This window comes from Ambystoma mexicanum, chromosome 2q, assembly GCF_040938575.1.
Source record: "Ambystoma mexicanum isolate Mex_15411 chromosome 2q, UKY_AmexF1_1, whole genome shotgun sequence".
Lineage (NCBI taxonomy): Eukaryota > Metazoa > Chordata > Amphibia > Caudata > Ambystomatidae > Ambystoma > Ambystoma mexicanum.
This window is the reverse complement of record NC_090924.1, coordinates 578,297,734-578,325,613: the sequence shown is the minus strand read 5'-3', so window position 1 is coordinate 578,325,613 and position 27,880 is coordinate 578,297,734. Positions and strand designations below refer to the sequence as shown.

Sequence of the window (27,880 nt, the reverse complement as noted above, 5' to 3'; positions counted from 1 at the left end):
TGCAGTCAGCAACACTATATCGGTTACCTTCATTTAAATCACTGAACTAGAAAGGGACTCATCTTGAAAACCTTTTTTGAGCTGTGCTTGGCCCGGGCATTACGCTCACTTAAAGTCATAAAATCCACCATAAACTCCCCCATGGCTATGCACCACCGAGTGGTTCCCATTTATGGCATTTGTTTCAGGCGACTATCAAATACTTGATAATTGCACTATAAGACAATTTCTGCTCTTCGTACCAGTTTAAAGAAGGTCTCAGGTGTAGTTCCTGCAGACAAGACCTTTGTGCACTTATATACTAATAGAAGCAATTCTCAAATCCTGTTTGGGCTGAATAAAGAGACAGCAAAACTAGCGCCAGGCCTACATGCCTGGTTAAAATGAAACAAAAGGGTGATGAAGCATGCAAATGCATAAGGGTAAAGGTCAAGCCCGAGCTAAACAGGCATACTGCAGCTCCCAGTTTAAGTTAACTAATTGACTAAGGCATAAAGGCAGCATCATGTTCTAATGAAGAGCAAATCTGCAGGGAATTCATGTGATTAAAAACTCCTGGTGCAGCATTCCCTTTTTTATTTTGCTGGAGGGACACTACCTCTCCATCCCCATAACCGCCCACCATTTATACATCTGCCTTTTACTGCCCTTAATAGGGGTTACATGCGAATTTCGCAGCCAGTGTTTGCACTGCAGCATCCTATGCTGGCATTCCCACCTAGAATGACATGAGATTCCTAAAAAAAAATCTGTCCTCCCCTCAACACAATAATGAATTCCTCTCCTTTTGTTAGCTAAAGATTGGGACATCATTTTTCTTTGTGCTTGAACTGGTGGTGCCCCCCCTGCGAGGGGCTTATTGCTATAAGTACACCGGCCCATAAGACTGGGGTACTAAAAGCATTTCTTTTCTGTTTTGCAAAACGCTCTGTTTTGCAAAAAAAGAAAAGTAAAAAAAAAGGACGCCAGGGAAGGGTGAATGTAGTCCGTTCCCCCATTCCATGGCAGCCATTGTAAATAGTAAAAAAAAGTAAACAAAAAAAAGCACGCCCGGGAAACGGGTGAAGGGACTACATGTAGTCGCTTCTTCCTTTCCATGGCGGTGTGTCACAGATTGGGAGCAGACACGCTGGAGACACAGCGCGTCCACTCCCAAAGAGCAGCGAAAACGCAGGTAAGTGGAGGGAAGAGGAGGGGAATGGGAGCACTTGAGATGGTGGTCTCTAACCGTGAGCAGGCCACAAGCTTCCCCCCGTTCTAAGCCTCATCATTGGCTGGGAGGCACCCCTTCCCCCGGTCCCTTGCTGGGTACTAATAAACAAGAGTCAAACACCAGACTATTCCAGGAAAATGTATTCAGGATGGCTGTAACAAAGATTCTTGTCAGACAGTTCTTGAACTCAGGATTCTAAACCAGCAAACAAAAAGACATTCAGAAAGTTCCAGACAGGAAGGTCTCCTGTTTAGGTTGCTATAGCAACAAATCTTCACTTCTTCTGGGGACCACAAGGCCTCCTCGTCTCTCTGTGGATTTAAGGCTTCCTCCCTTTGCCAAGAGTCCAAAAAGTCCTCCCCTTCACTGGGTCTCTCCTTCTGCCACTTTCTTTTACTAAGTGATGTGGTGCCCTGCTCTCCCTTCGACTTCCACGTATACAGTGTCCTGATCACTAGTCCACAACTAGGAATATTATGCCCTGCTCATCCTCCCAGGGATATAGTGCCATGCTCGCTCACTCTCTTCCTCTTCATCTCTCTCTCTCTCTTTACTGTAGCACACCTCTCTTCTGGGTTTACAGGGCTCTTCTCTTCTGGGGCCAAAATATCTCTCTATTCGTCTCACTCCTCCATTCTCTTGGGTCTGGGTTCTCTTTCGGTCTCAAAGGGCTCTCCTCTTCTCAAATTACTGCACCTTTCTTCTCAGTTTCTGGAGGCTCTTCTCCAGGTCCATCGTAAGCAATTTTGGGGCCCTGTGCCCCCTCCACCAAACCAAAGGAATTAAGTGATCAAGAGTATTTGCCCCGTCCCGCCCGCCGCAGTCACAAACCATAGGTTGATATTCTGCCTCACAGCTTAAAAATAAGCATGTTTACTCCCTTTAAGTCCCCTTACCCTCTTCATTCTTGTTCTAATCAGAATGATAAACAAGTACCATTTGAAGGCCAACATTATCAGTCTACGAAGAGGTTACTTCTGTTCTAGGATATATACAGGAGACTTTTTATCAATAGCATCCAGCAAGGTATGCAGCCTGTAGTATCAATGCAGGACTGTATGTAAAAGGCAGCATAAAGAGGTCTGGGAAACTCTCTACCGGCACAAACACGGCCCATTGACCTGTTCTTGGGTGGATGGCCCCTGGGAGGGTCTCAGCCACACTTTAGCTCACTATGCTTTTCACAGAGTAGATATTTCCATATTCATATCAGTCCTTGTCCCACCTGTAGGTAGTCTAGCACCGAAATGGTAGGCTATTCTGCTCTGAACAAGAGTACCAACAGCAACCCCAGACACGTGTGTCAGCCTAGTCAGGCCTCATCAGTGAGGTGGAGCTGTGCCTCTATAATCACAGTGGGCAAGGGGTCCACGTCTGGATTCCCCTGGTAATTCCCCATTGACCTGTTCTTGGGTGGATGGCCCCTGGGAGGGTCTCAACCACGCATTAGCTCACTATGCTTTTCACAGAGGAGACATTTCCATACACATATCAGTCTTTGTCCCAGCAGCTGTAGGTAGTCCAGCATGTATGTAAAAGGTTTATGTAATCCAGAATAGACAAAGAACTCACATTTGCTGCCTCACCGAACGCAAACGTGCTCAAGCATGGATAGAGGAAACCAATTGGGAGGAAGGCGAAAGCTACACATACCATAGCATGGATAGTGGATGCAGATTAGAAGCTACCAGGAAGGTGTCTGTATCCAGACAGACTGAAATTATAAGTGGGACATGGTTTTCAAATAGTGTTGCCATTAGAGATCAAAAGAATAAGTGCTTGCGGTGTGCAATATATCAATGCTCACTGTTATAGGGGAGGGAACACTATAGCCAGTGAAACCATGAGTGAGGCTGTTTTGAAGATGATACCCTGAGAAGGAAATCACTCTGAAGGGCTGACCATTTTGAAAGGCTTAGGGACTGGCAATTTCGAGAGGCTAGGCAATACAAGATTAAATTAGATGCCCAGCATTACACGCACTGGTCAAGGGGTGAATCTGGGATTTGTGCCAACTCTGCAATTGAACACTTTCATTACCAGTCCTTACCATGAACTAAAATAATCCCATTTTATACAACTGACTTGGAAAGTACACCAATCACATTACCAAACATAACCATTTTTAAAAACAAAATAGTATAGAAGGGTTTAAAACAGAATGATTCTAGCTTTATCTTCTCCATCATCAAGTACCAGCATACCAATCAGTGTTATTTAACAGATTTACTCTGGGTTTGTCTTATGTATTTTAAAGCTTCATATACTTCCAAAACACTGGCCTGTAAAATTGTCATTTATAAACTTGCAGAAAAACCTTTGACTTTTACAAGAATGCACAGTGTTTTTTGTGTCAAATGAGCAGACTATAAAATATGCTTGCCCGAGTCCTGCACCATCTGGTCCGCTCCCTTCTGTCTACCACCCCTTCCACTCAAATGACCTACGTAAGAAGAAATATCAAGTAATGAGCTAAATGATGCCACCAGCAAGCGAGAAGGCAAACTTCACAGACGACAGTACAGTAATGTATGAGATATTAGATGATTTGACCAGGATCACTGTATTGCTTGCTGTCAAATCAGAATACAGTCATGAATGCTTTGGTCCCAAATTTGGATACTTATTCATCTCTTGGACTAACAGTTTATGCTCATCGTTTGAGGTGATTTCCTAGGTTTTGCAACACCCCATCTGAACAAACCAATTTCTAGACCTTCACCATAAGGATGACCCGTTCGTTTTTTTTGCAACTCCTATCTGGTGCAGGTACATTGCTGATAATAGCACCTGTTGTGCTGCAAGACAATTACATATGCAGGCAGGTTTATAAACTTCAGACATAGGAAAGGCTAAGTCAGCCTTACAGGAATGTGCTATTCTAATCTTGCATAGGAACACATATCTCTGAAATGTGTGCTTAACACACTGAGCTAACTTCGGAACCATTGTGGCACTCAATTTACCAATGTGCATTTCAAATTTGGCTATTGCACATTATCAGCATAATTCCCACAGGAAAGTAAGAATGCTATAGGAGTTGTGCTGCAATGAACACACAAACTGTACATACCACAGTGAACACAGAAAGCATTACATGAGGAATTGTTTGAGGCAGAATGTACTTGCAAAACAGACAGGCAATAGGTTTAGAGCCTCAGCATCATCATGATGTGTGCTATTTACGTCTTGTGAACAAAGGAGTCTTCTTTAGATCAGGCAGCCGTGTGGGGCTCCCTCCAAGGTGGGGGCCCTGGGCAAGTGCCCCTTTTGCCCTCCCATAAAAACGTCTCTGCTCTTCTCAGCCTCTCTGGAGCTGACCCCACTTTTGGTGTTCAGGGGCTCTTCTCCCCATAGCACACCCCTCTTCTGCCGTTCTTGGAACTCCTCTGCCATCACTGGAGCAGACCCTACTTTTGTAGTTCAGAGGGGTGCCTCTCTGCCTCACAGGAGCCCACTCCTCTTCTGGGCTCATGGGGTGCCCCTGCTCTGGTGCTCTCAAGCTTCCTCAGCGACAGCCTCTACAGACTGGATAATTACCTTCATATTCCAAGTTAGAGGAAGGAAGTCCTTAAAAGGCTTTCCACCATATTTAATTCTTTGATTTCTTTCAGTGGGCTTCCAAGTGCTGGAACTGCTGTTTGTTAGCTGCTCTGCCCCTGCATTGTCTCCTGGTTGTCCCCCTGAACAGAAGTTTGTTTTTTAGTTTCCGATGTAAAAAGGACCATCACAACAGACAGGCAAACAATGCACAAAAATAAATTACTTTGGGGGTGGAGGTATTTCTCTCTAAGTGCTGCATTTGCAAGGGGGGAAAAACCATTCTCCTTAACAAGCACTGCTGCTGAGGGGTGGGGTGACTGGCATAAGTTAGGTTTTTCCCTTTGAGGATCTGGACCTATTGACTAAAGGCTCTCTCTGGATGTGCTAGTGGTTCCCCATAGCGTATCCTTCACTGAATCCCTGGAAGACACGCATAATCCGCTTCGGGTTTTGGATTTCATCCCCTGATGCATCTCGGGAGGTGTAGCTACGAATACTCTGTTTCTTTGGTACCTGGCAGTTTCTGATGATGCTGTTTTAGGTGGTTTTGGAATAGTGCAGGGCTGGTCCGGTCAGTCCTACTCTTAGACAGATCTGGGACTAGATGCAATGTTTTTACTGACACTTTGTCACACTCATTAGAAGCCTACTTCAGATTGCAGCAGATGTTAATTGTATGCAAGCATGCTTTAAAAAAGTGATCATAATATGCCTTACCTGAATGCAGTTTATAATGAATGAATGCCCTTGGAAAACTCTTTGAAGAGCCCCTGATTTTGTATTAAATGCTCTTGCACAGGCATCACCACTTCCTGTAAACACTAGAGACAACAAACATTGAATTAAGATCACGATTGTGGACTTGCGGGCAATTCAGAATTGAGTTATTTTACTGCTTTTAATTGTCATGAAGCAAATTATATATATTTACAAGCAATTTGATGACGCACAGAATGTGGAACCAAAACCCTTTTGGTATGGGTTGCACACAAACCTCCCTTCAAAGCAAAGATTTACACACAGACACATGTTAAGAGTGCCTTGAAAAAACACCAATGAGAGTGACAATGATTCAGACACCCTAGTAAAGTGATGTCTCAAACAGCAGTAATCTATGAATGTGAGCAAGGGTCACAGTGCACACCAACAGATCTAATCAATTGACAGTAGGTCTATGGTGGATGTGAGGAAGCATATCTCAGAATATTGATTGCGCTGAACAGGAATTTTGCGTGAAAAGTTATTAAATGTTTGCAAAGTCATCAAAAGACATATACTCTATTAAATAGAGTTCCCCAAGTTTTTATGGCCAATGATTAACATCTACATATGCAAAGCAACAGTGAGCAATAACCTCAATGGAATTTATCAGTGCTAAGGTGCTGGCAAAATGTTTGCAACACAAACTATAACTTTAACAAACTTAATATTATAAATACGACATGCTCATTTGCAATAATTAGCACAATTGCAAATCTCATTCAGGAAAATGTGCGATGCTGTTTTTAATGATTTGTTCCTTCCACAGATTGAACATCTTTGATATTTTATCTCCAGTGCCAACAGACTAGACATTGTTTTGCCACCAGGGGGCACACTGTGGCTCCGCATCTGGACAGCGGATATGATGTTGTGGCCATTATATATGGTACAGCCACACCATATATAACAATATTATAATAATGGGTTCCTTTTTCCATGCACTCAGTACGATTTGGGAGCTCCACTACCTCACCAAAAATGTCCTCTATGTCCGGACTTGGCTTTAAACTCTATGCAGACCGTATAAGAGAAATGTCTGTGTCCGATCCCCACAGGATATGCATGTACTGTCTTGGGGAGAACCATGACACAGGTTTGCAGATACTACTAGGGAGCTGTAAGGGTGCAGAAGGAGGAGAATGACATACACCACTTGGTGTCTTCCCTTTACCAAGTACTCCGATGAGGAAGAGGACTCATGCTGTGTGCGGATGTCGGGACCCAGGCCCTGGTTTCTCTTGCTGTTCGATTAGCTCCACTTGGTTCACTATCCTGCCAAGTGGGACGACTAGGAAGTCATTGCCCTGTCCTTCATGTGTGAAAGGGGTTCTTCTGCGAAATGAGGCAGTCGGTTCCTTATTTTCCAACCGAACAATAGTTCAGAGGGACATTTCCCTGGTGTGCCATGCAGCGAGTTCCTGTAGTCCCTGAGCATGTTGCACACAGCCTGAATGAGCGACATTTCTCTTAACTCATTTTGCTGGAGAACTCTTTTCAAGCTGCCCATGAATCGATCCATCATGCCATTGGCCTGAGGCCATAGTGGAGTAATTCTTCTGTGATAGATTACCATGTACTGCATGAACTTCGCAAATTCCAGACTGCTGAAAGGTGGGCCATTATCTGACTTTAGAACTTCGCGGATATGTTGTCAAGGTATGACGGTGCTGGCCGCCGCAGTCGATATCGGGTGCACCGGGGAAATCGAGAAAACTCGTCCAAGATGACCAGCCAGAACCTATTTTCCTCAAATGGGCCGAAGAAGTCAATTGCAAGATGGGTCCACGGTTGTTCAGGCATTTCAGACATTACCAGAGGCTCCGGTCTGTTTGGTCTGGAGGTGCTCTGGCATAGGTGGCATGTATTGATGGCACACTCCACCATTTGATCCGGCCCCGGGAACCACATGGTGTCTCTTCGTGGCCACCATCCCATGGTGGCCCTCACGTGCCAGATCAATTACTGCTTGTCGTAGATCCAAGGGAATAACTATCCGGTGCTCTCTCATAAAAGGTACATCTGCTGATATTGACAGTTCTTCTCTTACGTTCTTGAACATGCGCATTTCCACAGCGAGATGAGGTTTTTGTACTTCACTGGTGCTGTCCTCCAGATTGAATCCGTTCTTGTACCTTCAGTAGTGCAATGTCTTGCTTTGTGTGAATTTGGATAGTTTTGGATGTGATTGCCTTGGGAGGGCCATGGTATGTGAGGAAGTTGATGTAATCTTCCGCCAGGCTTTTATAGATGGACTTGCATGACAGCGGATGTCGCGACATGGAGTCTGCCAGGTTGTACTCCTTCCCTGGATTGTGGATGATCATGAAGTCTAAATTCTGTAATCTCAGGGTCCATCTTTCAATCTGGGGTGGGGTGGCATTTTGCACCGAGAACTTCCATAGATGGTTACCAACGCCTGATGATCCTTCACAATCGTGAACGGTTTGCAGAGGAGAAACATTTGGAAGTGTTTGCACGCACAGACGATGGCAAGACCTTTTTTTCCAGTTGTGAGTACCTAGTTTCCACATCTGAGAAGCTCTTTCTGGCGTAGGCTACAACAGTCTGGGGAGATTCCCGTCCCGGCTGATGTTGTGCCGAAATCGCTCCCAAGCCGACTGCGCTGACATCAACGGTCAATTCGGTGCACAGGTTTGGATCAAAGAAGGCCATGTGTTCTGCTGATGCAATGTCATTCTTGATCCATGCAAAAGCACCTTGGCAGTGTTGTGACCATTGGAATGGCCTGCCTTTCTTGGTGAGCTCTCGGAGGGGCACGCAAAGTATCAGACGTATCGGCCACAGTAGCTGGCCATTCCCAGAAATGATCTTAATTAACTGACATATTTGGGGGTGACATCGCTGAGAAGGCAGCAACCTTGCTTGGATCCAGGCTCATGCCCTCTTGTTAGAAGATGAATCAATAGAACTTGAGATGCGATTTGTGAAAGACGCATTTCTCGCTGTTCAGCATCAACTTAGCATCCACCAGCGCTGTGCACACTTGACACAAGGCGTGATCCTGCTGTGCCAGCGTGGCCCCAAATATTAAGATGACGTTGCTATAACTGAAGCAGTTATTTAAATGGCGAATCACTTTCACACTCTTGAAATATATTGTCAGCCGAGCAAATGCCGAAGCTGAGTCTCTTATACCTGAAGAGCCCAACCGGCGTGGCAAATGTGGTGATATACCTGGATTGTTCATCTATCGCAATCTGATGATATCCTTTGTTCAGGTCAAGTTTTGAAAACACCTTTGCTCCATTTAGTAGCCTGATCATATCATCCAGGTGCATTCCAGGATGTCTCTCACACTTGATTGCCTTGTTCGCCTGATGCATGTCGACACATATGTGTATCTTGTTAATGGACCCTCTCTTGGGAACAGCTACTATGGAAGATTCACATGGAGTGGGGCCATCAACTGGTTCTATTATGCCGTCGTTCAATAGGCATTGTATTTCTTTCTCCACCAGTGATTACAGGTGTACTGGAATCCTCCTCGGGTGTTGAACAACCGGTGGTACTGATTCCTCTATGTGGAATGTCAGAGGACTTCCTCTCAGTCACCCAATGCCTTCAAACAGGGTTGGGAACAGTTGTTTGGCTGTGAATCTGGACTGCATGTTGTATGTCACTGCCGTTATCTCCATCTCAGTGGCTGTAGGGCGTCCAAGTAGGTTGCTCCCAGGAACTTCTCCTTGAAGCATGTGGAATTCAGCTTGGGTCCACTTCTCCTTGTATCGTAATGATGTGGAACATTTTCCGTGGTTTATGATATTTATGATATGATATTCTATTTGTGTTTTGCACCGGCACTCTCGCTGCCCACTCGAAAACCTTCAGGTCAGATGGACATAGCTGTGGCGGGGACGTCATCTTGTGGTATTCTGATATACACGCGATGTTCGGGTGGTGCCGGTATCAATGAGGAATGCGCCCTGATGGTCTCCTAGCAGCAGGTTGAGGTCGTCTTCAGGCGGAGCTGTCATGCCGTTCATTGTGTAAGCGTAATTGCGCTGAGCTGGTTCTCTGGGGGATGAGAGCAAAGGAGACCTTCCTATCACTTGTCTCACGTGGCGAACAAGGTCTTGCCTCACACTGGCGTCTCCCATTGGGCCATTGCCACGTGCACTAAACTCTTGCTTGGATGGCGTAGAGCTGTACCCCAGTGTTTGTCCAGATGTTTTCTTTATTGTGGTACAAACAAATTTTGTTTTGTCACAAAACATTACTTAATAAACTAATCATCATCCATATGTGAAATTACAGTACTTAAAATGTCAGTACATTCAGCTTACCAATCACAATTTACAAGGAAAAAATGTCAAGTCACACATTCCAAATCGCATATTCCCTACTCTCTGAAATATTTAATCAAAATTAGCAGTTTTTTAGATATATTTCAACGGAATAAACCCTGTCTGTTGTAACACTCTAATGATGTTTATCGTTAGGGGAGTTTCATGGCCGGCAATCATTTTCTCCCAAAACATCTCAGAAGATAGGCGATCAATTGAAGCGATAAAACACCCTAGGTGTTTCTCTCTGGCCTATCACGTCCCCTGACAGTATCTTAACAAATGCTCAATTGTCTGTTTTTTTGGGTCATTACATTCTGGGCAAATAATTTTGAATCTCTCCTCACAACCCCAATGAACAAGAACTGATCTAGTATGAACCAAGTTGAGTCGGACTCTAAAGAAGTTCTGTCTCATAATGGTATCTGGGAATTTGGACAAATATTTTGGAAGATAACCAGGTTTTTTGTCATACTGGGAAAGAGAAGCTGCTATAGAGGAGGACCTCATTTGATCAATTGTCCTAATCTGATCTGTTGTTACTAGAGCCTTCTTTGTCTTAATTGGATTTGCGATAGTGTTTCTTCATCACTACCACAACTAATAAGAATCTCCTGTTCCAACCTCCTCAGGTCTCGCAACACCAATGAGTGGTCCAATTTGAGGTGCACCAATAGATCTTCATATAGTGAGTTCCCCAGAGGATTAATTATTAGCCTGTAGAGTGAGAGCAGTTTCCAATCCATTTGGGACTTAGGTGATCTTAAGACCAGCTCAAACCTCAGGTATACAACAGACAGGCTGTTTGGCAGGACCAAAACCTTCTTCCAGATCTTACCCTCGATTTTTTGCCAATCGAGGGTCCAGGCTAGAGGTTTGGTCTCTGTGCCATATAGGAGAACTGGGAGGATCTTTGCCATGTAAAACCTCACCGCTGGCAGGAGAGAGAATTTACAAAATTGCGCAACAATCCTTTGTAGTTGTGACGTTAGCTGATTGCTCTTTGCTGTAAGCTCTAACAGAGTTTATTTACTCTGGGGGTAGCATATAACGTGTAGCCTAGGTAGACAATTTCCTCTACCACCAGGATGGGGTATCCTCCCACCGTCCAAAGAAACCTTCCTTCACCAATTCCCTTGTCACCAAAGATCACTATTCTCATCTTTTCTGACTTCAACATAAAATCATTGTTCCTCATATATTTGTCGAGAACATTCAGTAACCTTTGGAGGCCCACTGGTGTTTTGTCCAGGAGGAGGATATCGTCCGTATACATAAGCCATTTCATGGCCCTGGAGCTGATTTTAAAGCTTTCCAATCCTGCAGATTCAACCTTCTGACCAAAATCAGCAAGATATAATTTAAAAAGGAAGGGGGCAACCATACACCCCTGTTGCACCTCTCTAACCACGGGAATATATTCAGAAAGAAAACCTTCAGTATTAAATCTGACTCTCACAGTGTTACTCTCGAGGAGAGAGGCTAATATGTTGATAAGTGGTTTCAGGGAGCCCCCAATGGCAAGCTTTGACCATAGTCGCTCTCTATTGACCAAGTCAAAAGCACTTGACGAATCAATAAAAGCACCATATAGCCTTGATGTTTTCCTCCCCCCTTTGTTGTTACAAAGGTTTGCCAGTACTATGCCATTAAGGGAAGTGGAGTGCCCCTTCCGAAACCCGGTCTGCTGTTTTGGTAAGATGTTATTAGTTCTAGCCTATTTCTCCAAATCTCTTAGCAACAGGCTAGCGAAAATCTTACTTTCCCAATCCAACAAAGTGATGGGACTATAGTTTATTGGATTCTTTCAATCCCCCTTTTTAAAGATGGGTATGATTATGGCAGACTTCCAGGATGGTGGGATAGTTATTTTCCCTATTATACCCTGAAATAGTATATACAAAATACATACCCACATTTTTTTATTTCCATTTAGAACTTGGTAGGTCAACCCTCTAGGGTGCGGGTCTTGAGGAAGAGGATTTATTAATGAACTTGAGGATAGCCTCTTCCGTAATGTCCAAAGACCAGGATACATTGGAAATGCTGAGTGCTGACTCCCCATGAGGTTTCAGGTATTTTTCAGTTAGGTAAGTGACCCAAATGGACTCGGGCACGCAGTTTGACTGGCTGGTATTTTGATCTTTATCCCAGGTATTAATTAGGGCGCAGAAGTTACAAGAATTATTATTGGTCAAAAAACTGACATGGACTCACCAGCTTTCTGCAATCGACTCATTTGGTGTTGTTTAGACCAATTTTTATAGTTATAATTGATGTTCTTAACTTTCTTCAAAAGGTGAGCGCTGTCAGTGGTTTCCCTCCTTGCTGCATTCATGAGCCTGCGCATTTCCGTTTCTTTGACCATGTACTTTTGTCAAATGTATGTTTATATTCTAAATCCTACGAGATGGCATAGGCTGAGGATGATCTGCTGCCCATAGGAAGTCGTGAAAAGCATGGGGCTTACAGTTCTCTTCTAGGTCACTAATTCTGAGATCGTTATGAACCTGGTCCAGGGCTTCATTTAGCTGTATGCCATCTTTCCTATACTTTACCAATCAATTTTTCGGAGCATTAACTGCTACTGGGCCCTGCCATAGTTCACTTTTTCTATTGAAGTTCCATCCAAAAGAAGGTTCTAGACGCCTATGGTCACTGGAACACCCCTCCGTTTCAGAGAAGTGATCACATTTCACAAATAGACTGGATGATAAAAAAATATAATCCAAAGTGGATTCGATTTCCCCTCGTGACCATGTACATGCCGGGGGGACGTCTCCATCAATGGACCCGTTAACAATCTTCAAATCCCAGACCAAAAGAAGGACAGCCACCTCCTACCATTTGCGCTTACTGCCTTGATCTTAGGTATCAGGCCCCCTGAACGGTTTGAGAGGCACTGAGAATTCAGGTCTCCTGCCACCAAAATATGAGCCTCAGGGTAGGATATTTTTATCTGTGTCAGTATACCAGCTAGTGAGTCTAAAAAATCAGAGAGCTTTACACAAGTGGGGTCCCAGTACAGGTTTATGGCTACTAGTTGCTTCGTCCCTTCTATAGATGGTACCACCAATTTGACTGCTATGATCCCCTCCTGTTTACATGGTATCAGGGTGTTAGGGAGAATTCTCTGTTTAGGCTGAATTTCCTAACCTAGTGAGTCCCCCAGCAGCTTTGCTGGATTTTTGGGGTTTATTTTTTCTCCTGCCAGGAGTGAGACTCTTTTACCCTCACTCCTGGACATGACTTGAGAGTGTTTTCTGTGACTTGCTGTGTGCTTATGGGCTAGGGGGTAATTTTCCCCATAGGCCATCATTGGTTTTTGGAACGTGTGTTACACAGCACCCTCAGTGCAGTAACACAGGGGTGTCTTAGAGACCCCCAATCATAGACTCCACACCCTGGGACTGACTACTGTCTCCCTGGGTCAGTAAAGTTACCATTGACTTTACTAGTCTTAACTTAGGAACTTAACCAGTACAAACCATCTTACTGTGGAAGTACTGGTAGGGGCAATTAGATTGCCCCTGGGTCTGTTGTCGAGGGGGTACTGTCCCGTCCCCCCTCGCCGAGTTCTGGCTGGTGGCAGTGGATACCACGGAAATATTCCACCGGAATATTTCCCAATGGGATTTCCCATTGTTTTTAATGCACCACTTTTTGGTGCAATGTTAAAATACCGCCGGTTTATTTATTTAAAATAAATTCACCGGTTGGGATTCTTGCCAGAACTCGCCGCCAAAATGGCGTCTAGGTTCACTTCAGTAACCCTGAACCCGAGTCGAGCCTTTGTCCCACTTTTGGCGGGCTTCTGCACAGAAGCCCTCCAAAGTGGTGCCATTCTGTCTGGGTACCACAGGGGGTGTGGGAGGGGGTTTCGGCACCCTGGACTGAGTTGCCTTGCCAACTCATGTCGCACTCTAGTGTGATTGGCCCAAGTGGTGAGCCACCCCGCTCACCACTTAGCATGTTTGATTGACAGCTAGGCTGCATGAATGGGGGTTTGCTGCATAAAAGCAGGGTTTTTGGGACTGGTTCTTCAGAAGTCGCCACAGGACCTAAGAAGCCGAAGAGGGAGAAGCCGAGCCGACCTGCCAAGACGACACCACCGGTGGAGCCCTGCGGACCCGTCTCACCACTTTCCCGACGACAGAGGAGATCTCCCGCCGGAGAGTCTTCTTCCCTTAACTGGTGGGGACAACCAGTTGCTGCCTTCTTTTCGCCGTCCCGAAGCATCTCGTGGCCGCCTTGCCTGTGCCAAGCACCCTGGCAACCGGGATACCACTTTTTACCTCAACCGCGAAAGAGGGGTAAAACCCTTTGTGCGCGGAAAACTCCACGGCTGGCCTCATCCCTGGTAGTGCAACGACCTTCAGCTGTCCTCCACGTCGAGATCACCTCTTCCTCTGGACGACGCCGCGACTTGCACCCACTACCAGGAACGACTACCACCGCTGGAGGATCCTTTCCACTTTTAAAGGTACTGTGTTCCGCCCGGCCTCCCTTGCCACCGATTGTACGGGGTAGATTTAGTCCTCGGCTCTCGAACCTGGGTAGGCCTGGGACACCCTAACTAAACTTTTCGGAAACGTAGTAAAACCTTTTCTACTCACCTGCAAAGACTTGTGACATTGTGTGATCTTGGGCATGTTTTCGCCTGGCTCCCTCTAAAGTGGGCCCCGAACTAATTTTCCTTGTTCCACAATTAACTGCCTTTTCTAACCTTATGTGAAAAGTGTTTTACCTTACTGCTCTCTTATTTCTGCCTTTTCCCTCCCTTTTTTTTTAACTTGTTGGAGTACCATCTAACGTTAAGCGCTCACCTCTGGTTGGAAATAAGTGGTGTTAACTTAGAATTGTCCAACAAATGATTAGGGATGTACATATGAGTAATAGTAACTGTGTTTTGACTTCCTTACCTTTTTCTGTGCTAGTGTAATTTATGAGTGTGTCTTTAATAAATAAGTTTATACTTTTACACCTAGCTCTGGTCAGTGTTTGCTTGTACTACTGGGCCTCTGTACCTATTGTGTATCCTCTGTATACTGTCTAACTCTTCTTGAGGGAGGTCTGACTGCTCAGCCACAGCTACCACAGTGAATCTGTGTGGTGCAGACTGCTACCAAGTGGGTTTACTGCCAACACCTGTAGTCTTAAATCTTTTGCAGTGGTCCCAGAGGGAACTGCACAGGTTTCTGCCTAACACTGGTGTACAGCGGTGGGATTTGTATTGAGTATACACTTTAGAGTACTTTTGAGATACCTTAGTGCAACTAACCACAAAGCTTAAGCACAAGAAAGAAAAAGTCATTTTTAACCTGTCTACTATGGAAAGTTATAGTCAAGAGTCCCTTGCTACAAAAACTGCTGATTGTCTAAGACTTCTCTGTAAGCATAAGAATCTCATGACTAAAGGAAAGAAAATGGAGCTAATAGAAAGGTTGTTAGAAAACCAAAGTCTGGATGATGGTTCAGAGGAACTTATCACTCCAGCAAATGTAGAGAACAGCAATGAAATTGATATTGAACAAAGTATTGATGATCTTGGGTCAGAACCAGAAGAGGAGGATGAAACTGTTGTAGATGTTCCCTCCAGGCCTCTGTCTGCTCTACCAGCTGTACCTATTGGACCTTTGCCAGGTCCCACATTTAACCCTCAATACTTTGAACTAGAGAAAATGAAACTAGAGTTAGAGCATAGAAGGATTAATGCTCAAACAGAACACAAACAACAAGAACTAAGGCTAAGGGAAATGGAGCTCAAGCATGAGTTAGAAATGAAGAAATTGTCTGTTGAGAATGCTTCTCTCTCTGGCTCCTCTAGAAGTTCCAGTCCTAAAAGACCCCGGATGCCTAAGGAATTGATTGGTATGTATGAGCCTAAATTGGATGTGTTGGATTGGTTGTCTCAGTTTGAATATAATCATGGGCTCCAGAATATCACAGGAAATGCTTTACTTACCTGGTTGTTCTCTAGGCTTCCCCCTGTTGCAACTGAGGTGGTAATGGAGTTGGGGGAGGAGGATAGGAAAGAGTATGAAAGTGTGAAACTAGCTTTAATAGCTAGGTTTGGGAAGACCCCTTCCCAGTATCTTAAGAGGTTTAGAAGCCTCAAAAAGCATGATGGTACCCCTTGGGCTACCTGGGTGTGTGAAGGGTTGAAAAACTTAGAGGGATGGATTAAGGGTTACAAAGTGAACACTTATGAAGGAATGAGAAATCTTGTAATGTTGGAGTCAATTTATGATGCCTGCTCTCCTGAGCTCAGACAGCACTTGGCTGATTCACAGGAATTAGATCCTAGGAAACTAGCTAGGGCTGCTGACTTGTGGGTTGCCAACAGGGCTACTCACAAGGATTCTGGGGTAACTCAGAAGAAGGATGAGGGAAGACAGCCTAAGAAAGACTCCAAAGAGAATTCTAATAATTCTAATTCCAAAGAGGGCCCCAAACCAAACCATAAGGGTAAGCCACCGGGAAAACCACAGCAGAGTAGTATACCTTCTGGTGCAAAACCAGAAGGAGGTCAGAACAAGCCTCCATTTCAAAGGACCTTTGGGGCCTGTTATGTTTGTAAGGCTACTGACCATGTGAAAGGAGATCCCAGATGTAAGGGTAAACCTTCAGGGGTCCAGCTTGTCTCCTTAGCCTTCGCTCCAGAGGAGGAAGTCACTATGGCAAGTGGAAACTTTCTACTACTGGCTGATGAACCCACTGGAGTCTCAGCCAGTGTTTCTTTAGTCTCTCTGGGGTTGTGGGAACAACAGAATTTAGATGTGTATAATTCTATCCCAGATAATACTAAAGAGTATTATAAGGACAGTGTCCACGTGAATGGTCAGGAGACTCCTGCCATCAGGGACACTGGGGCCAGCATAACTGTGGTGGATGAATCATTTTTCAAGGCAGAGGATGTTGCTAAGGCACCCAAATGCCTCACCAAGTTAGCTGGAGGGCCTGTGCAGATGTGTCCCCAGTTACCAGTTCTCATCCAGTGTAATGATATGGCTGTGAAGATACCTGTCAGTATACAGTGTGAGGTGCCAGGAAGGGTTCTGTTGGGAAATGACCTGAAAGCTCTTGGAGTTGTGTCACATACCCCCAGACCTCCTAGTAAAAGGTTACAGGAGCTCACCAAACCTGCAAGAGAGAAAACCCTGCGAGGTATATCTCAGGAGATGATGACAGAAAACACTCCTCTCCCACTGGAGCAACTTACTGCAGTAACTACCAGATCAGGAGCAAAGGGGCAACCCAAGACTCCTAGAAAAAAAACCTACAGCAAGCACTCCAGTGCTTCCAACAAGGACTTCCCCGAGGTTGTCCAAAGTTACACCTGTAACTCCACCTCCAGCTGAGGCTGAGAGGGAGGTACAACCCTGTGTGGTTGAACTAGACTCTGAAGAAGAGCTAGTAGGAGGCCCAGAACTTATTGGAGACCTGGACCCGGCTGACCATCCTGAGCTGCAGTCGTTACTGGCAGAAGGTGGACCCAGCAGGACAGCTTTCCGTAAGGGACAAAGAGAATGTCCAACTCTGGAGGGTCTCCGCCAGCAGGCAGCTTCTCAGGCTGATGGGCAAGAGCCTGGGAAGTATAGGTTACACTGGGAAGATGGCCTCTTCTACAGTGAACCAACTGAATCTGAACCTGGAGCCTACCAACGCCTGGTAGTGCCCCAAGAGAACAGACAACAGTTCTTGCAACTAGCCCACGAGATTCCTTTGGCTGGTCACTTGAGTTTCAAGAAGACCAAGGAAAGGCTCTCCCTCTACTTTTATTGGCCAAAGATGGGGGCTGAAGTAGATAGATATTGCAGGAGCTGCCATACCTGCCAGACTTCTGGTAAGGTTGGTTCCAAGAATGTGGCACCTTTAGTGCCCCTCCCAGTTGTGGGAGTCCCATTTGAGAGGGTAGGGATTGACATTGTTGGTCCCCTTGATCCCCCAACCTCCTCAGGCAACAGGTTTATCCTTGTTGTAGTAGACCATGCTACTAGGTACCCTGAGGCAATTCCTATGAGGACTGTTACAGCTCAGGCTGTGGCTAAGGCCCTCCTTGGTATCTTTACCAGGGTTGGGTTTCCTAAGGAGGTGATCTCTGACAGGGGGTCAAACTTTATGTCCAACTACATGAAAGCCATGTGGAAAACCTGCGGAGTCACCTACAAGTTCTCAACCGCCTACCACCCTCAGACAAACGGGTTGGTAGAAAGATTTAACAGAACCATGAAGAGCATGATAGGTGCTTTAGAGGAACCCCTTAAGAAGAAGTGGGACCTTCTACTGCCATGCCTTCTCTTTGCTTATAGAGAAGTCCCTCAGGAGGGAGTAGGTTATTCTCCCTTTGAACTTCTCTATGGCCATCCAGTCAGAGGCCCCTTGGCCCTGATTAAGGAGGGGTTGGAGAGTGCTCCTTCCCCCAAGCCAGTCAGAGTGACTGACTATGTGATAGGTCTCCGTAGGAGAATGTCACACATGATGGCAGAAGCAAGTGACAACTTGAAAGCTGGCCAAGCTCTGATCAAACATTGGCATGATCAGAAGGCTAACATGGTTGAGTTTACTCAAGACCAGCTAGTTTTAGTTATGCTTCCAACAAGGCAGAGGGCCTTGCAAGACAAATGGATGGGACCCTTCAAGGTTGTGGGAAAACTTGGAGAGGTCAACTATCTGGTGGATCTGGGCAAACCCAGGGAAGCTCCCCGAGTCTTCCACACCAACCGCCTCAAAGCCTATGTCTCTAGACCAGAAGTAGGAGCATTGCTTCTAGCTTCATCAGAAGAGGAGGAGGAGAGTGAAGCTCTACCTGACCTCCTGAGAGGCTTACCTTTGGACGAAAAGGTTGAAGGAGTTAATCTCTCTTCAGATCTGACCCCTGAGCAACAGGAGGAGTGCAAAGCTATGTTAAATCAGTTTGCCTCCCTGTTCTCACTTTCACCAGGCTTGACCCCTTGGGGACAGCATGAGATACTCACTGGTGACTGTCTGCCAGTCAAAAGCAGGGGGTATAGAATGTCAGAACATGTCAGAACCCACATCAAAGGTGAGGTCAAGAAGATGCTTGATCTCGGGGTAATAGAGCCCTCTACTAGTCCATGGTCTAGCCCAGTGGTGTTAGTACCAAAGGCAGGATCCCGAGAGTTGAGATTCTGTGTGGACTATAGAGCTCTTAATGCAGTCACCAAGACTGATGCCCACCCTTTGCCAAGGACAGATGAGTTGGTGGATAAACTTGGTGCAGCCAAGTACCTCAGCACACTGGACCTTACGTCAGGCTATTGGCAAATAGCCCTCACAGACCATGCCAAGGAGAAAACTGCATTTTCTACCCCAGTTGGCCTATACCAATTCAAGGTTATGCCTTTTGGACTGAAAAATGCACCTGCAACATTCCAAAGGATGGTGAACCAAGTTCTAGCTGGGATGGAGGACTTCTGCATGGCATACTTGGATGACATTGCAGTCTTCAGCCACTCCTGGGAGGAACATGTGACCCACTTAGGACATGTTTTGCAGGCTCTTGAGCAGGCCAATCTGACCATAAAGGCAAGCAAATGCCACATTGGTCAGAGTAAAGTGGTCTACCTTGGACATGAGGTAGGAGGTGGAGAAATAAGGCCTTTGCTCAGCAAGATTGAAGCTGTGCAAAATTGGACAACACCTACTACTCAGACCCAGGTGAGAGCCTTCTTAGGCCTCACTGGGTACTACAGGAATTTTATTGAGAACTATGGGACCATAGCTTCTCCTCTGAATGTGATCTCCTCTCCAAAATTCCCAAAAAAGGTCAAATGGAATGAGGAATGCAATCAGGCCTTTGAAAACCTGAAGAAAGCTCTTTGCCAAGCTCCAGTACTCAGAGCTCCTGACTACCACCAAACTTTCATTGTACAAACTGATGCTTCCAATGTAGGTATAGGTGCAGTTCTTAGCCAACTGGATGAGAAGGGTAGGGAACACCCCATTTGCTTCATCAGTAGAAAACTGAAGGATCCTGAAACAAGGTGGGCAACAATCGAAAGAGAGTGCTTTGCTATTGTGTGGGCACTGAAGAAGTTTAGGCCATACTTGTATGGATCTACTTTTGTCATTCAGACTGACCACCAACCCTTGAGATGGTTAATGCAAATGAAAGGGGAAAATCCAAAACTATTGAGATGGTCAATCTGCCTCCAAGGGTTTGATTTCACCATTGAGCACAGGTCAGGGTGTCACCATCAAAATGCTGATGGACTCTCTAGGATGTATGTCATCGACTAGAGGTATGAGGTTCATCCAGGAGTGGATTAAATCCTCCTGTCCCTTAGTCTGGGGGGGGCGAGTGTTAGGGAGAATTCTCTGTTTAGGCTGAATTTCCTAACCTAGTGAGTCCCCCAGCAGCTTTGCTGGATTTTTGGGGTTTATTTTTTCTCCTGCCAGGAGTGAGACTCTTTTACCCTCACTCCTGGACATGACTTGAGAGTGTTTTCTGTGACTTGCTGTGTGCTTATGGGCTAGGGGGTAATTTTCCCCATAGGCCATCATTGGTTTTTGGAACGTGTGTTACACAGCACCCTTAGTGCAGTAACACAGGGGTGTCTTAGAGACCCCCAATCATAGACTCCACACCCTGGGACTGACTACTGTCTCCCTGGGTCAGTAAAGTTACCATTGACTTTACTAGTCTTAATTTAGGAACTTAACCAGTACAAACCATCTTACTGTGGAAGTACTGGTAGGGGCAATTAGATTGCCCCTGGGTCTGTTGTCGAGGGGGTACTGTCCCGTCCCCCCTCGCCGAGTTCTGGCTGGTGGCAGTGGATACCACGGAAATATTCCACCGGAATATTTCCCAATGGGATTTCCCATTGTTTTTAATGCACCACTTTTTGGTGCAATGTTAAAATACCGCCGGTTTATTTATTTAAAATAAATTCACCGGTTGGGATTCTTGCCAGAACTCGCCGCCAAAATGGCGTCTAGGTTCACTTCAGTAACCCTGAACCCGAGTCGAGCCTTTGTCCCACTTTTGGCGGGCTTCTGCACAGAAGCCCTCCAAAGTGGTGCCATTCTGTCTGGGTACCACAGGGGGTGTGGGAGGGGGTTTCGGCACCCTGGACTGAGTTGCCTTGCCAACTCATGTCGCACTCTAGTGTGATTGGCCCAAGTGTTGAGCCACCCCGCTCACCACTTAGCATGTTTGAGTGACAGCTAGGCTGCATGAATGGGGGTTTGCTGCATAAAAGCAGGGTTTTTGGGACTGGTTCTTCAGAAGTCGCCACAGGACCTAAGAAGCCGAAGAGGGAGAGGCCGAGCCGACCTGCCAAGACGACACCACCGGTGGAGCCCTGCGGACCTGTCTCACCACTTTCCCGACGACAGAGGAGATCTCCCGCCGGAGAGTCTTCTTCCCTTAACTGGTGGGGACAACCAGTTGCTGCCTTCTTTTCGCCGTCCCGAAGCATCTCGTGGCCGCCTTGCCTGTGCCAAGCACCCTGGCAACCGGGATACCACTTTTTACCTCAACCGCGAAAGAGGGGTAAAACCCTTTGTGTGCGGAAAACTCCACGGCTGGCCTCATCCCTGGTAGTGCAACGACCTTCAGCTGTCCTCCACGTCGAGATCACCTCTTCCCTCTGGACGACGCCGCGACTTGCACCCACTACCAGGAACGACTACCACCGCTGGAGGATCCTTTCCACTTTTAAAGGTACTGTGTTCCGCCCGGCCTCCCTTGCCACCGATTGTACGGGGTAGATTTAGTCCTCGGCTCTCGAACCTGGGTAGGCCTGGGACACCCTAACTAAACTTTTCGGAAACGTAGTAAAACCTTTTCTACTCACCTGCAAAGACTTGTGACATTGTGTGATCTTGGGCATGTTTTCGCCTGGCTCCCTCTAAAGTGGGCCCCGAACTAATTTTCCTTGTTCCACAATTAACTGCCTTTTCTAACCTTATGTGAAAAGTGTTTTACCTTACTGCTCTCTTATTTCTGCCTTTTCCCTCCCTTTTTTTTTAACTTGTTGGAGTACCATCTAACGTTAAGCGCTCACCTCTGGTTGGAAATAAGTGGTGTTAACTTAGAACTGTCCAACAAATGATTAGGGATGTACATATGAGTAATAGTAACTGTGTTTTGACTTCCTTACCTTTTTCTGTGCTAGTGTAATTTATGAGTGTGTCTTTAATAAATAAGTTTATACTTTTACACCTAGCTCTGGTCAGTGTTTGCTTGTACTACTGGGCCTCTGTACCTATTGTGTATCCTCTGTATACTGTCTAACTCTTCTTGAGGGAGGTCTGACTGCTCAGCCACAGCTACCACAGTGAATCTGTGTGGTGCAGACTGCTACCAAGTGGGTTTACTGCCAACACCTGTAGTCTTAAATCTTTTGCAGTGGTCCCAGAGGGAACTGCACAGGTTTCTGCCTAACACAGGGTCCCTTCTTTAAAGAGCGTAGATTTGTATGCCGTCAGTAGCCCTCCCTTGGGTCTCCCCTTCCCTGTAGTAGTTGCTGGCTGTGTTATCGTTGTGAATCCCTCTAATTCAGGAGGATTCACTAGCCATGTCTCTTGGAAGAGAATTAAATCATGTCCCCCAAAGACTTCCGATCTTGTTTTTAGATTTCTGAAAGAACTAGAACCCCTCATGATCAACTCACCAATTTTATTTTTTCCCAACTAAAGTGGAATCTGCCCTGCCCCAAATTTCTGCCAAACCTGGGTTATTATGTCTGGCAACATAGACCACAAAGCAGACTGGCCTCGGCTCTTAGCTTCCTGATCATTGACTTTCTTTATCCTAGCCTGTTCCACTTTTCCTAGTTCAACACCACTTTTTAGGTTACCTCCTTTGCCTCCCCCCTCATTATGCGAGGGCAAGGATTCATGAACGACCAAGCCTTGTTTTTGTAAAGAGTCGGCCGCTGAAAGGACTGCATTTGCCCCCACTTTGGTTGTGAACCCTACTTCCACTAGGTGGCTACATGGGGATCAGGGAACTGGACATACTCGATGTCCCTAGATGAAAACCGGTATCTTTTTGATGATTGGTAAAATTGCCCCCCTATTCAAGAATCTAGGGTTCCATTTATGCTTTTGGCAGGTGAACCAGAGTCTCGGGACCGCAAAGGGTGCCGATTCTGTGTGGAGAGACACAGGGGGCCTCATTACGAGTAGCCCGGTAAAAGCGGGTTCATTAACGGCAAGCCGGAATGTGCGGGTCCGTGCTCGTATGAACCCGATAATAGCGGGTGATTACGAGTGCGTGAGCATGCGCGTTCCCCCATGCCGGTAATGGCAATACCGCCATGCCGCTAAAGGCCCTCCAACCCCCCTATACCGGCATCGCGGGACCCGCCCATAGCGGTACCCCCTCATACCAACCCCTAAATACCGGCACAGTAATACCACCATGGTAATACCCTGTTCGCAAAAAATTGACCCGGAAATTACATCATCGCGCAGGAATGGGAAATGGGCCAGGGGCCATCTTTAAAAACACAATCCATTGCCATCCTCCCCAACCACCAGTCCATTTGTGTTGTGCTGTGCCAGAAAATACTCAGGATGTCCAAGGCAACCAGGAAGATGAGCCCCGGAAGCAGAAACAGCGTTTTTCTGATGCTGAGATTAATATGCTGGCAGACACCCTGGCCCAGCATGCAGACATCATCAGGTCTAACTACATGAAAGATGCTGCCCAGATGAAAAAGAAGCAAATCTGGCAGGAGGTTGCCCAGAGGGTGTCGGCTGTGGGAACCACCCCACGGACTGTGCGCGACTGTCGCAAGCGGTGGGACGACCTCCGCCTCAGGGTGAGGAACATCCTGGCAGTCAACAGGAGGGCCGCCATGGCGACAGGCGGGGGGCCACACTCACCAGCGAAGTTGATGCCATGGGAGGAGACAGCCAGTTCATTCATAGATCCCGAGTCTACAGAGGGATTCGGAGAGATGGAGATGGGTGCCACATCATCCCCAGAAGAAGGTGAGTGACCCAGCACATCCCTGTAGGGTAAACCATGATGTGGCACAAGTGACGTGGAAGTGAGACTAGGCAAGGCAATGCATGTCCCAGGCCCACATCAACATATCCAGTCAAGAATGCGTGCCACACCCTGCCACACAAAAATGCATGCTGAGTGCCAATCCCAATCCCAACACACGGGCAACATGACTCGACCGTGCCCATGTAACTCACCACACAGACACCATATCAATGCCATGCCACCAGCCATGCATTGACTGCCCACATGCCCCCTCAGAACACCAAATGCCACACCCCTGTAATAATTGGCTGCATGAATGTATGAACATATCACAGCGCTATAGAATATCACTGCCATGTGACACCATCACTGATGACCTGCATCTCTTCTATCTCCCAGGCACCGATGAGGAAAATGGCAGGCAGGACAGGAGAGCAAGGGCATCTACATCACAGCAAGGAACAAGGGCCCCCACCACCCCCACGCCCCAGCCCGAGAAACTGTCCAGACCAACAGGCAGTGTGCCAGACCGGGCAGATACCCAGCAGGAAACACCTGCAGCTAGTGTGGGCCACACACATGGAGTCCAGCAGCAGCCACCCACAACAGTGGGAGGTGTTTCTGTTCCCGCACCGGCAACCACCACGGACATTGCAAATGCTGATGTGGACACCGAGGGTGACACAGTCGTGTCCACCACACCCACCCCAAGCCCCATTACCACCCTCCCCCATACAGAGGACGACAGCAGCGACGATCCCTGCCTCCACGACTCTGACCTCGGAGAGTCCGACATATGCCCCTTCGAGGAGGACAGTTCCCTGGACGTGGGCCCCACGCAAGTGCCATCCACCACCCTGGCTACCACCACCCTGGCTACCATGACCCCGGCTACCGCCACCCTGGCCACCACCACCCTAGCCACCAGCACTCCCTGCTACCAACGACTCCCTTGAGGCTCGCCTGTTGAGGGTAGAGGCACGACAGGAGTCAATGCTAGACCTACTGCGGCAACATATTGCCGATGGGAAGGACTCCATGAGGGCCATCGCTACAGCCATCGCTGCTAACACTGCTGCCATTGAGGCGTCCACAACTGCCATGAGGGTGTGTCTGGGGGCACTTACGCAAGCCCTGATGTCCAACCTGCCTCAAATGCAGCGCCCACACCTTGGAGTATTCATGGGACATGTCCACTGCTACGACCCCTTCGACCTCAGCCCCCTCAAGTCCCATGCGGATGACCCAGAGGAGTGCACAGCGCTTGGACATGCCACCCCCGGAACCCAAAAAAGGCAAAGAAGTATAGTGGCCAGACAATGCCGTTGGACAAATGGACGTTGGTCAAGGGAACAATCTTTGGTGTACATTTGGGGTTTGTAGGGTGGGTGAGGGAGTTCACTGGGGTATTTTTGGGGTTTGTAGGGTGGGTGAGGGAGTTCACTGGGGGTTGTGAGGGGAATGTTTACATTATTACGTGTCTGAAAAATACACCCGTTGTGTGCAAGAAAATCAATGGCTGGACATACTTCATTTTGTGCATGTACATTTAATGTGTGATGGTGTACAGTGGCAGACTTCAAACAAATCAAGTGTGCATGTCCACATGCAGCCAGTGTGTTACTGGCACATGACTTTCATGGTCCCTGCGTTTCAGAAGTATTCGTGGATTAGTGCTTGGCGTACAGCATGGCCATCCCGTGCATCACGTAATGGCAGGGGGCTCCTTCACCTCCGTCTCCATCCCCTTCATCCTCACCCGGCCCATGCATGTCAATGTCAGGTGGCAGTGGTACATTCCTCCGGACGCACATGTTGTGCAGCATGACACAGGCCATGGTGATCTTTGCCACCTTCTCATGCCTGTATAGGAGTGGCCCACCAGACCTGCTGAGGCAGCAGAACCGCGCCTTCAACAGGCCAAAGGTCTGTTCAATCACAACATGGGTACGGGTGTGCACACAATTGTACTCCTCCTCATGGCTGTTCTGCAGGTTCCGCACAGGGGTGAGTAACCACGGCCTCAAGGGGTAGCCGCCATCACCTGCAAGCAGACACAAATAGGCGTGTGTCACTCTGAACTGCCACCTTCAGGGAGCACAGTCATGGGGGCAGCTATTTGGTGTGGGCATGCACATGTCCCTGTACGCATGCAAAGATGTTACCTAGATGCAATCTATACTGTCATGAGGTGTGGTAGTCTGGATGGCGTTCAATAGATGATGCAGGGTGTAATCATGCATGCTGAGACAGGTGTGCAGTGCTATTGCAACAATGTTTAGCCCCCAATGCATGCTTGTTACGCTCACCTGGCTCCCACGGGGGCGTCGATCGATGTGGAATTTCTTCAACAATTGCGGTGCATGCACGTGGTCACTAGGTTCCCAAGACCTTTCCTGTGGTCCGTAACCTTTCCAGTCGATTATATAAAAGAGTTTTGATCTCACTCTTTTTGAGTCCAAGATGTTTTTAACCTCAAATTCGGGCTCTCCGTCTACTTGTTCCTGGTTGTACTGGCTTCAAAAGGGACACGTGAAAGACGGGATGAATCCGCATATGAGCAGGTAGGTCCAACTTGATAGCCACAGGGTTAATGATGGCCTTGATGGAGTAAGGTCCTAAATACCTAGGGTTAAAGGTCCGTGTTCCCTTGAGTGGGATGTGCTTAGTGGACAACCATACTTGGTCCCCTATCTGGTATTGCGGTGCTTCACTCCTGTGCAGATCCGCATCTTTCTTGTATTTTTCCTTAGCCTTTCGCAAATGTGCAGTTGCTTCTTTAAAGGCTTGTGTAATAACAGCGTGGAGATAGTCCACCGCAGGCATCTCTAAGTGTTGGGGCGAATCAAGGTCTGAGGTTCAAGGATGGTGTCCATATATGGTAAAGTGTACGGAATTATTGTACGCATACTCGGCAATCCAAAGAATGTCTTTCCAAGTACCCTCAGACTGATGTAGCATACAATGCAAGTACTGCTCAAGAGTCTGGTTGGTCCTCTCTGTTTGACCGTCGGTCTGAGGGTGGTGACTGGTGGAAAGCCTAACATCTATCTGCGCCAGTTGGCAACATTTTCTCCAAAAATGCGAAATGAATTGACTACCCCGGTCCAAAATCAACACGGATGGAAAGCCGTGTAGGCGAACAATGTTTTCAAGGAACTCTTTGGCCAGGACTAAAGCTGAAGGTATCCTTTTTAAAGGAATAAAGTGGGCCATTTTGGAAAAAAGGTCCACAATAACTAAAATGGTGTTAAAGCCAGTGCACGGGGGTAGATCCGTGATAAAGTCTAATGACAAGGTATGCCAAGGAGTTGGTGGGATGTCCAAAGGTTGTAATAGTCCAGCGGGTCTTTTCTTTTGACTTTTATTTTGGGCGCAAATGCCACAAGACATGACAAACAATTTAATGTCTTTTCGCCAGGTGGGCCACCAGAATTGTTTCTTAATTTTAGCTTCAGTTTTTGCAATACCAGGATGTCCTTCCAGTAAGGTATCATGGTAACGGGAAATGACTAGTTCTTGTAGTTCCTTTTGTGGCAGAAAAAGCCGGCCTTGGTAATAAGGTAAATCATTGGTGATAGAGTACTCCGGGCCTTTCTTTGCCCAGTCCTGTAAGGCACTTGGATCAAAGAGTTGCTGGATCTTCTCTAGAATGTACTCCAGTGTCTGTACTGTTGTCAGGCCGAGAACTCTCTGTGCAGGTATTATGGGTACGGGTTCTTGGGTTGTGTCCGTTTCTCCCATCCCAATTCGGGACAAGGCGTCTGCTTTTCCGTTCTTACAACCTGGTCGATAGGTTATCACAAAATCGAACTCGGCGAAAAACAATTCCCAACAGAGTTGGCGCGAAGATTGGGCCTTGGCTATCTTCAGATATTGCAGGTTTCGGTGATCGGTGATGACCGTAATGGTATGTCTGGCACCCAGTAGGTAATGCCGCCAAGCCTTGAAAGCGGACTTGATGTCTAGCAGCTCCTTTTCGGTAATGGCATAGTTTAATTCGGGAGCCGAAAACTTTCTAGACCAGAATGCCACTGGGTGAAGCTGGTTAGTGTCGGGATCCTTTTGAGAGAGGACAGCTCCCAT

At 46.9% G+C, this 27,880-nt stretch overlaps 1 protein-coding gene across 1 annotated transcript in view; it reads right to left on the bottom strand.

Annotated features, from left to right (window-relative positions):
- Window positions 1–27,880, bottom strand: part of WDR86 (WD repeat domain 86) — a 552,090-nt gene that overhangs the window by 10,267 nt on the left and 513,943 nt on the right. The window contains exon 6 of the mRNA XM_069647716.1: window positions 5,474–5,577. Coding sequence (XP_069503817.1) covers window positions 5,474–5,577 — 104 coding nt within the window. The remainder of the gene's footprint in view (window positions 1–5,473; window positions 5,578–27,880) is intronic.